The sequence below is a fragment of the Eutrema salsugineum genome, unplaced genomic scaffold (assembly GCF_000478725.1).
Source record: "Eutrema salsugineum unplaced genomic scaffold, Eutsalg1_0 scaffold_9, whole genome shotgun sequence".
NCBI classification, from domain to species: domain Eukaryota; kingdom Viridiplantae; phylum Streptophyta; class Magnoliopsida; order Brassicales; family Brassicaceae; genus Eutrema; species Eutrema salsugineum.
Window position 1 is genome coordinate 8,369,442 of NW_006256342.1, and position 11,806 is coordinate 8,381,247.

General features: G+C 35.2%; 2 protein-coding genes across 2 annotated transcripts in view; one reads left to right on the forward strand and one right to left on the reverse strand.

Moving 5' to 3' along the window:
- Positions 1-5,112, reverse strand: part of LOC112085206 — an 11,232-nt gene extending 6,120 nt beyond the window's left edge. Inside the window, exons 1-2 of the mRNA XM_024154328.1 lie at positions 3,975-5,112; positions 3,587-3,926 (exon numbers count right to left, since the gene is read on the reverse strand). Coding sequence (XP_024010096.1) covers positions 3,587-3,926; positions 3,975-5,112 — 1,478 coding nt within the window. The remainder of the gene's footprint in view (positions 1-3,586; positions 3,927-3,974) is intronic.
- A 4,563-nt stretch (positions 5,113-9,675) lies between these two features.
- On the forward strand, positions 9,676-10,829 carry LOC18008726 (transcription factor MYB20). The gene is made up of 2 exons (XM_006391306.2): positions 9,676-10,023; positions 10,115-10,829. The coding sequence occupies exons 1-2, from the start codon at positions 9,761-9,763 to the stop codon at positions 10,701-10,703; spliced, it is 852 nt and encodes a 283-aa protein (XP_006391368.1). The 5' UTR covers positions 9,676-9,760; the 3' UTR covers positions 10,704-10,829.
- The last annotated feature ends 977 nt before the right edge of the window (positions 10,830-11,806 follow it).

Consider the following 11,806-nt stretch of genomic DNA (forward strand, 5'->3'; position numbering starts at 1 on the left):
TTTATATCTTATTGGTTGTAAGGTATTTCACAATTGTGTTTTGATTGGTTATCTTATTTTATATGAAATGCTATCAATCTGATCAAAATCAAAAATTTGAAAAAAAACATACATATTTACAAGTTCATGCATGTTTTCGTAAATGTTAAGTGAAAGGTTATATATTAGATTACGGAATTTCATTTTTTTACTATCTCATGTCATAAATCCATCATACATGCAAAGTTGTAAACCTTTTATTATATGTTAGGATACAATAACCTTTGCATTGTTCTTTATGCAATATCCCATTTATAAGATTTAGGGTTTACTCACTTTTTTAAAAAAACATCGTAAAACCGTCGTAATATAATCGTAAATTTACGACGGTTTTACGACGACTAAACCCAAAACCGTCGTAACGTTTGCACCGGATATGCTCTTGATCCGAGGTACGAGGTTATAAATGTTTAGACATTACGACGGTTTTACGACGATTTAACCCTAAACCGTCGTAAAATCGTCGTAACGGTCAAATGCTCCCATCACGACACGTGTCATGTCATGCAGTGGACCGACTGTTCTACAACCAAATCGTCGTAAAACCGTCGTAAAGTTACGACGATTTTACGACGATCACAAAATCTATATAAGGGACGCGAGATTTCCCCCTTTCGTCGCTCATTCCTCTCTTCTCCCCTCTCTCTCTACAATACTTTCTCTCTCTAATCCCTAAACCACTCCCTCTCTCCCTACTCTCACAGCCAAAAGTTGTAAGTTTTTTTTTAAATTAATTTCATTACATATTATTTTAGATTTAGGTTCGGAATTTAGATTTAGGTTCGGAATTTAGATTTAGGTTTAGGTTCGGAATTTAGATTTAGGTTTCAGAATTTAGATAGACCCGGATTTTGTAAATTTTAATAAATATTTGAAAAATTAGTAACAAATTTTTTAAAATTTTGTAGATTCTGTCTCGATGGCTCCTCAGGCTAAGAGATTTCACTACCGACAGCTCGTCGATTCTGACGGTACGGCCCCGTCTACCTCGGCGACCGGATCAGCCATCCCGGAGTCCTCGGGAACACAACGGACGGTTTCCCAACCGGTCGTTGTTCCGCAGCCGGCACCGCCTCCACCACCACCAGCCGAACCAGCGGCTCCCGCACAGGCCAAGCCTGAGGCTGATCCGATCCCGCCTGTACCGTATGCCTAGTTTACGGTACAGGATCTTCTGGCACAACCCGGTCGTGGGACCATGAACAAACTCGACCCGGATCGAGCCCCCGGCACCTATTGGTACGTAATTTTTTTCCTACAATATTTTTACATTAATAAATATTTATTCTTATATATTTGATATTAATCTACTTTTTTCTTTCCATTTGACTAGGTTTACGACCGACAATGCAGTCGGTCGTAACGTTGCGGATATCATCAAGGGGTTTTTCGTACAACCCCATACCAGCTGGTAGAAGCTGGATCAGGCCACACTTGACACTTGGTTCAAGTGTTTTGCGGTAAGTAATTTACCATTTCGTTTAATTTTAATTTTAAATTTTAACTTTTTAAAATAATTACTAACTTCTTTTTTTTTTCCTAGCAAAACTGGCATTGGGAAACATCCGCACACGGACGTGTGGAGACGACCTTCAAGGAGAAGGTCAAATTCCGCGTCAACAACACCGTTTCCGACTGGAAACGGAAGTGGGAGGTTGACGGCGACAAGGCCAAGCCGGCGTCTATGTCCAATACCGTCTGGCGGGGCCTTGTCCAATACTGGTTGGATCCGCACAACCAGACTACGGCCGCCAAGTGTTCCGGATCTAGGTAAGTCGTAGTTAATTTCAATAATATTTACATTATTTTTTTTTTATAATAGATTCTAATCAAAATATTTTTCAGGAACGCTACTGACGATGCGGGAAATCGGAAGAACGTCCCGCACACTTCCGGCCAGATTCTTTTTGCCGGAAGACGGCATATGATGGTAAGTAAATTAAAATTATTAATTTTTTTGTTTTCAAATAATTAACTCTTATTTCTTGATACTAATTAATTTTTTTCATTTTGATTTTGTAGGTCGAAGATAACGGAGGAGAACTTCCTCCGATGACGAAGGTTTTCGCCGAGACGCATAAAAAGCATAACGGCGAATTCACGGATCCTCGGGCGGAGGAGATCTACAACGCCGCATGTGCGGCGATCGAGGAGCGACAGACGCAGCTGACTCAGCAGGCGCGTCAAACGTCTCCCAGAGCTAGCTCGGTCTAATCGACCCCGGCGCTGACGGTGGCGGAGATGGACCAGATATTCGAAAAGGTAATTTTAATTACTATATTTAATTAATGTAACTTTAGTTTTAAATTATATTTCTAACCATAATGTTTTTAAATATTTGTAGGTTGCGCCAAAGAAAAAGGGGCGGGTATTAGGGATGGGGTCCATCCGTGATACCCCGAGTCCCGGATCCGGTTATCCGCCAGAAGATCGATCAGATGCAGACCCGGTACGAGACGAGGATCGACCAGCTCTACGGTCTCTTCGAGATCATGGGAGCCGACAACCCGGTACTCATGGCGCAGTTGGACAAGCTGCGGGCTGATAGGGTTGTCGGATCGTCTGCCGCCGGGTCATCCACTAGGACGCAACCGCCGGTGCAGACGGACGAGAAGATGTTCCGATCTCTCGGGTTTGAGCCTCTTAGAGCCGGAGATCAGGCGCCGGCGGAAGCATCAAACTGAAGACCCGGCAAGGAACACGTCCAGGACGATGGGGAGGAGGCCGGTGACGGGATCGACGGGATCGATTTAGATTTAGATTTAGATCTGTAGAGTTTTTTTTTGTAAATTACAATTAATTTTAATTTCAAATTTTCATAAATTTTAAATTGTAAATTATTTTTTTATTTAAATTTTAATTCGAATTATTTTTTTTTTTTTTTTCAATTATATTAAACGTCGTATAATCGTCGTAATAGATTTATTAAAATCGTCGTACATTCGTCGTAAATATTACGACGAATTTACGACTACAATGTACGACGATAAATACGACGATTATACGTCCGAGAGTTACGACGATTTTACGACGCAATGAAGAAATACTTTACGATTGATTTACGACGGTCGTACATTTTACGACGATCTTACGTCGACAATTAACGACCACTTAACGACGGTCCAGGCGAAGACCAAGTCGACGCAATTCGATGTAAACTCGTCGTAAACTGTACGACGTATTTACGACGATTTTGTTTCTCTCGACGTTACGACGAAACAAAACCGTCGTATATTATACGACGATTTTACGACGATTTGTCTATTACGACGATGACTTTACGACGATTTCGAAATCGTCGGTAGTCTGTCGTAATGGCCCTATTACGACGAAATAACGACCATTTCGGCCGTTGTAAAATGATGTTTTTCGTGTAGTGTAGCAGTGATTTCTAATGTGCTCTGGTTTTCCACAGTAGAAGCATCCACTCAGTCTCATTGGTAAACCTTCGTTTCTTGAGGTTGACGCAGCGGTGTTGCTCTTAACTGTGGTATTTTGTGCCCTGTTGCCCATTTCTTGTGATCGAGTAGTACCTCCTGACACAAACTTTGTGGTACCTGTTTCAACCATGGTTCGAACATTGTAACCCAGTCCTCTACGAACGTCAGACCTCCTCCCATAGCTTAAGATCTGATCAAGTTGTTTAGTTCCAGCAAACATGTGAATCTTTTTGCGCTGCTCAATAAGCTCTCCCATCAGGTTGTTTGAAATACCTTTGTCCTGACTCAGATCGTGCTCCAGTTGTTCAGCCTTCTTTGCCAGGTTCAGTTTGTCTTTGATCAATGCAACACTTTCTTTACTCAGTTTCTGAGCTGCTTCCAGTTCTCTCTGCAACTCTTCCACCTTCTCTTCAAGTAGAAGATTCTCCTTCTTCAAGTCAGCGTTCTCTTTTCCAATCTTGATCAGAGTCTCACGAACCTCTTTGTAGCTTTAACTCAGCTCATCATCAGCCCCAACTTCCGACTCAGCATCTGTCACAGCCATATTCTCATCAAATTCAGCAATGCCTATGAATGAGACGAAGTTGTTAACTTCCTCCACAGTGCCTTCACTACTGTCATCTCTGGTATCCTCCTCGGCCAGCATGGATCTCTCCTTCCTTCGATTTTGATCATTAACACATTCCAGTTGTGTGTGACCAAAACCCTTGCATCCGAAGCACTGAATTTCCCTCCTCTTAAGAGTAGGACACTCAGTCTTGAAATGCCCAACACCTTTGCATTTGTAACATTGAACATCACCCCTTCTCTCACTGCTTTCTTTTGTCCGTCTTGCTGGTACAACCTTCTTCTGATCATATGTCTTCTCAGCTCGTCTTAGTGCCTTGTCAAACCTCTTCACCAGCAGCCCTAGTGCATCCTCACACTTCTCTTCCTCTGATGACTTTGTCTCAAGGACCGATGACAGTGCCAACCCTTTCTGCTTCTTCTCACCGTTCAGTTCCATCTCGTGAGACTGTAGCATCCCAACAATCTCTCCAAAGCTTAGAGATTCAGTATCCTGATTCACACTCTGGACTGACTTATACCCCATGAACTTGGAAGGAAGACACCTTAGAAACTTCTTCACAAGTTTTTTGTCTTTGTAATGCTTCCCAAGAGTGGCAGCCTCCTGAGTCAGAGAACTCAGCTTGGAGCTGAAATCAGCAATGGTTTCATGCTCTTCCATCTTCAAGTTTTCAAAAAGTGAAGCTAGCATGTCCTTCTTTGAGTTCTGAACTTTGGTAGTTCCTTCAAACTGTATATGTAGTATGTCCCAAGCTTCTTTGGCTGTCTCACATCCCTGAATTAGATTGAACGTCTCAGCTGATATGCTACAGTGAATAGCCGTCAGTGCTTTTGAGTTGTATTTAAACTTCTTCGTTTTGTCTTCCGACCAATCTTCTTCAGGTTTAGGCTCATCAGCTCCAGAGTCATTCTTCTGTTTCGGCTCTTCCCACTTAACCAAGACCAACTTCCATACCAAAGGATCAATTCCTCTAATGAGCGATCTCATCCTTGCCTTCCAGAAGCCGTAGTTTTCAGCATTCAAAATCACTTTTGAATGGTTCACAAGTTCCTGATAGCTCCCCATCTCCGCAGGATCTCACCTGTTTGCAAAATACAGATGACCGCTCTGATACCAAATGTAAACGCTAGAGCCACTAATCAAGAACAACAACACAACTTAACACAAGATTTTTCTTTCAACTTGAACTTTATTGCTAGTAAATCTGTTAACACACCTTACAAGATGTAACACTATTTGGTACAGACTCAAGACACACCTTGATCTGTCTCCCTAGCTCTCTCTGTTTTTCCATCGATACTTGATCTCAGAACTCCCTTAGAAAAACCCTTAACCCTTGATGCAGACTCTCACTTCTAAATCTCTCACCCTTATGCTAAGTGCTCTCTAGTAGTTGTGTTAAGCTTCTACAAGGCTTCAACACGTCTACTTATACCTAGTAGACTCAGCGGCTCTACATTCCAAAAACCCTACACCACAGCTTCCATTTTTGTCGCTTGATGTATATTTCCTATTTCCTTAAACTTTTTTTTGTTTAAGGAAATCTTCCATTCTTCCTGATCCGCTCCGTTATTCCCATCCAGCTTTGCTTTTTCTTCAAGACTTCCATTTCTTCTAGTCCAGCTCAGCTGCTCATCTGACTCTTCATTCCGGGAGCTTCACTTGTCACGTACTCCATGCTTGTGGCAGTTCATTCTTCACTCCATCTTGTACAGCAACTGCATCAAGCACAGCTACATCTTCACCGGACTCTTAGCTTCAAGCCCTAGTGCATCCCTCATCTGTGCTGACTACCAACAACGAAGGAATGTGGCCTAATTATATAGCGTACCATCAACCATGAGCTGATTTCGACTACATAACCATTCACGGTAATGTTTGTGAAATAGAATAGCTCCCATCAAAAGAAAGATCGAGAAAATTGAGTGGTGGACCGGCTAGCTCTTTCAAAGAACATGAGGACACGGAGTTGTCTAGGAACAACAATACAGAAACAACTTGCAGATACTGAAAATGTCGATAATAGGATTGAAGCGGCTAGAGAACGGTTTCTTGCTCGTAAATTATAGAAATAAGTTGATGAAAACAGAGCCTTATAAATAGGAATGGAGAATTCAAGAGCTTTGACTAGCCTAATTTCTTTTCCCATTAAAAAAAAAGGAATAAACGTTTCAGGGAGAAGCTTTTTCTTTTGTTACATTGTATCTGACTCCGACTAAATATTTGGAAGTCTCGTCGTTGGTTGCAGGAGAAAGAAAAAAAAGTCTATAATTACTAATCTTTAACATAAAAGAAAAATAAAAGATAGTATATAATTACTAATCCTTAACCTAAAAAAATATTAAAAAAGAACATCGTTCATAAATTTTCTTTCTGCTAATAATTTATGTCTCAAAGAAGATAAAATAGAAAATGAAACATAAATGAAGTTATATTGATAAACTCTCTCTCAGCTTGTGAAAATAGGAAGATAAACTCTCTAAGCTTCTGAAAATAAATTGGTATTGAGATTTTCTCATATTATGAAACTATAAAAAGAATAGATGAAATATTTATATTTCTTTTTATCAATGTGTCGATGTAGAAAACAAAAAAAAAAGAAAGTAAAAACTAATTTTATAGGAATAGTAGAATTAAGAGTTTAAGAAAAAAAGATCTAAACACAATTCAAATGTCGAAGAAAATATAATTTAAATAAATTGATGAAGAAAACGAATTTTAAAAAAAAACTGAGAGAATCAAAATAACGGTTTTATTTCTCTTTCTATAGCTTCACATTCGTGTCTATAAATTTTAATAGTTACTTAAAAAAAAAAAGTAAATTCAATTCATTTAGGAATATAATGCTATTTAAAAACTGCTATGGTGAATTCAATAACGTCTCATTCAATAATTGTTTCGCATATCTATTTCTTAATTAATGCTGTCTAAATAATAAACATGCCCCAACAATAAATTCCTTAAATGTTCAAAAAAAAAAAAGTTTCCTTAGCTATCTTTTTGTGAAATTAATAAATAATTTTTCCGTTTTGAGGACGCACGAGAGCGAATTTTGAGGATTTAACCGGAAGCAAAGAAAAGCGGATGGGGTGGCGCTTTCCAACCAAAACGTCCACTCCTCTCTTCTGTTCATTCCACGTGTCGTGTTCGTAGTTGACCAGCATGAGCAACTTTTTTTTTTGGACATCCAGCACGAGCTACTTGAGAACCACACAATAAATAAACTAATTTGACACGAAAATATGTTTTTCTTATTTAAAAAACTTGATGTTGTAGTAAAAATAATCACGATCAGCCAATATATCAAATCAAATTGTGACACATCTAAAAAAAGAAAATTTAATACATATAAAAAAATTCACTTAGATTTTTTGACTTATATAAAAAATCTTAACTATTTAAACAAATTCAATTGTATCATAAAAAACCGCTTTCGTGTTTTCAAATGTTTCATTTCCACGTTTCCACTGTTCCACATACCCGCTTCGGATGTATATATAGATTCCTTTGATTCATTTTTTCAATTGTGTCATAAAAGAGTATCAACAGACCAAAAAGAGTGTGATAACCCACCATTGCTAAATTGTTTTGTATTTTAATCACATAACTAGATTTTACCCCGTGCATCCATACGGGAATTTTGTTGTAATCAAAATTTGTAATCTAATTTACGTTTTCTTTCTAAATACAATTTTTTAATAAGTGATATAAAAAAATTTTGTGTTTAGATATAATTTTTTTCAATATTATTATGACCATCATGATCATAAAAACATAATTTTAATATGGTTATTTTATTAATCAAAAAGTGATCGTTATTATAAAAATATATTTTTAACTCGCTTATTTTATTAATCCGAAAAAGACCATGATTATGAAACCATAATTCTAACCCGCCCGTTTATATTACTTTATAATATAAATATTTACTAATTTTAAAATAATTTTCTCCTAATATCTTGCATGCTTTGATAACCTAACCCGGATAAGACTATAATTATAAAAAAACACTTAACTTGTTCCATCAAATTATTATATAATATTAATATTTATCTATTTTCAATATGTAAAATTTTAATCTGATAGAATATGATTAAAAAATATAATAAGATATTTGTTGATCATATGTGTTATTCTGAAAATTTTATTTAAATTTCAAATGTTAAATTAAATCTAACCTATATTTAAGGAAGTTTATTTAAATTAATATCTATAGACTATAGATATAACTTATATTTAAGGAAATTTTTAGTTGTTTAAATTAATATCTAATTTTTGGAATTAAATTTATATATATATAAAATATTTTTAAAAAAACTTTAGGAGTGTTTAAAATAAATCACATTTTCCAGGAATCAAACTCTGGATCTCTTGATGTAGAAGCATTAATTAACCCATTAACCAGTAGGCTTCTATATATATATATATATATATATATATATATATATATATATCTTTTATTATTATTTGAGAAGGACAATTTAAAAATGATATTTATGTCATCTGTGATTTACAAAAATGTCATGCTGATGTGTCATTATCAGAGAGTTTCTCAAAACACATATAAAAAAATACTTGATTTACTAGAGTAATTACATCATTTGCCATTAGGATTAATTTGGTTAGAGATTAGTTTATATCAATTTTATATTTAATACTTAATATTTAATTTGTAAAAATATTCTTATTCTTTCTATTTCTTAACAACACATTTATAAAAACATTAATACATAATTACTTTGGTTACTAAACATTATATTTCTTTATGTATCTTATTTTTTATCTTAATTTTCTAAAAAAATAAAATTACATTATCCATTTAATAAAAAAATTTAATTTTTTCATGCATATTATGATTAATTTTTTTTTTCTATTAAAAATTTAATTATCTTAGTCTGATGTTGAACCGGTTAGATAAAATGTATTAATTTAATTTAGTATATTCAAATGTGCAATTTTATTCATATAAAAGATATTATTAAAGTTAATTAATCAACAATTATCTAGCATCTATGCAATTATACTACAAAATAAATGTAATTGTAACTATTATTTGTAATTGTATAATTAGTGTATAAATTTGCAGTTATAAATATCAGTTAATATTTTTAATTGTATTTATATATATTATATTTGTATATTTAAATAAAAAATTATGATTAATATTTATCCCACACAGGATGTAATCACCTAGTATATGTTATTATGTTTATTATATATGTTATTATGTTTATACACACACGCAGACAAAACACAATATCTATAAATTATCCAAAGATAACAAGTAACAATAAAGAAATGAAGCTTTATTATCATTATTCCCATATCAATGAATTTATATAAAAACATAAGAAGAAATGGTAAAATAAAAAGAAAAAGGGAAAATGGACCACCTCTGTGTGAACCAGGAGATGGAAAGGTTGAATTATAAATCTTAGTGCTCAAATTTATCCTTACATTCTTTTTGTTCTCTAATCTTTATTGATAACCTATAGATATACACACACATACATATATCTGTATGCATATATATAGGTGGTTGCCAAGCTCACCCAACTCTCTGTCTTCAACTTGCAATAACATTTACTCTGTCAGAAGAGAGACAGAAAGATAAAGAGAGATTAGAGAACAAAAAACAGAGTATATCCTCTGTTTTATTCATTGATCAAAACAGAGTCTTTAGAAAGAGCCAGAAGAAAAGAGAGAAAGAGAAATGGGGAGACAACCATGCTGTGACAAAGTAGGGTTGAAGAAAGGACCATGGACTGCTGAAGAAGACAGGAAGCTCATAAACTTCATCCTCACCAATGGACAATGTTGCTGGAGAGCTGTTCCTAAGCTCGCTGGTCTTCTCAGGTGTGGCAAAAGTTGCAGACTTCGTTGGACAAATTATCTCCGACCAGACCTTAAGCGAGGTCTTCTCTCTGATTACGAGGAGAAGATGGTCATTGACCTCCATTCTCAGCTTGGCAACAGGTAACATCAAAATCAAAACTTTTATACAATAAGATAACTTCTGAGATGTTTCTGAGATGTTTTGAGATGGTTTTTTCTTTTGTACGTGAAGGTGGTCAAAGATAGCTTCTCATTTACCAGGAAGAACAGACAACGAAATCAAGAACCATTGGAACACTCACATAAAGAAGAAGTTAAGGAAAATGGGGATAGATCCTCTCACTCATAAACCACTCTCCATCGTTGAACAAGAAGATGAAGAACCCGTAAAGAAGCTGGAGAAACCAATCGAGCAGCCTCTCGGAGGACCAACTAGTTATTGTCTTACCAAAGACAGCAACAACAGCAAGAACATGTCCCTAAGTTACAATGATCAGCTCATGGCGATAAACCTTGAGTATGGCGTAGAAGAAGTCCCTCTGATTGATCCAGAGTCTATAGAGCTTATCGGCAGCAACTCTGCAATGTCTTCATCCACATGCACGTCTTCGAATTCCTCTAATGATTCGAGTTTCTTAAAAGATTTGCAGTTTCCGGATTTCGAATGGTCGGATTATGGTAATGATGATAATAATAATGGTGTGGACAACATTATAGAGAACAATATGATGAGCGTATGGGATGTTGATGGCTTTAGCAATTGGGATTTGCTGCTAAATGATGATATTCCTCAGAGTTCTTCCACTTTTGGGTTGTTTTGAATTTATACTCACTTTTGTAAAATGGAAACTATGAGGGGGATAGAAAACCTCAAATACCTCTTCTTTACTCTAATATTTGGGTGGGAAATTTGAAAGAACGTTTAACGTGAGAGATAATTAGAAACAAATAAAATATATATATATATATATATATATTTATTTTGTACAGACAAAAAAGTTAGAGAGGATTGTGTCTATGTATCGTCATAATTGTGTTTTTTTTGTCCATTTTGCTTTGTATTTTAGGTTCCATACTTCCACGTGTTCAGGCTTACAGTCACTAAAAATAAAATTTTACTCTATCGATTACATTACACACATATTGACTTTAGTCTTTAGAGGCATATAATATTTTCATAGATGTTTATTGACGAATTGAACTTGGGATACAAAGCAACAAAGCACATTGTGTATGTTATCATTTTAGGAAACTATGGATCAAAACTCTGAAAACCTTTTTTCAATAAATAAAAGAACTAAAATGGTTCTACTATTCAAAACTGGTGACACCAAATTTACATTCTAAAGATCATAAGGGTAGATACAAAATTTTCTTGTGATTTTGATGTCACTTAAAAAATAATCAGAATAACAAAATAATGAATATGATTGATGAGAGGATATAGAAGCATTTGTAAGAAAGAAATAAGGTAGCTCATATACATCTCTATGCCTTTATCTTCACTTAGCAAAATCTAAAAAAAGGTTGCTTTAGCTTGTAATTTAATACCGTAGAATACGAGTAACAAAGACTTGGATTCCAACCAGAAATTAATATACGATTCATTTTTAGTTATTCTCCGTTTCTTTGTACGTCAATTTTTAAGGTCCTAAATTTTGACTTTAGACGGTCATGACTCATAAGCGATATGCTTTACAAATTTATGCGCATGCACATCTTATTATTTTAATTGAAAGTGATGGCACTTTTGTGTACGGTGATCCTAGGAAAAGGAAAGTAGATTAAGTTTGAATTCGAATGAATTAGAGAACCTAAAGATCATAAATATATAACAGAGATTTCGAATACGTTATTGGTTATCGGGGAAATTCTATGGAATCATGTATTAAGGGTTGAGACCCAAAGATCGTACATCATCTTT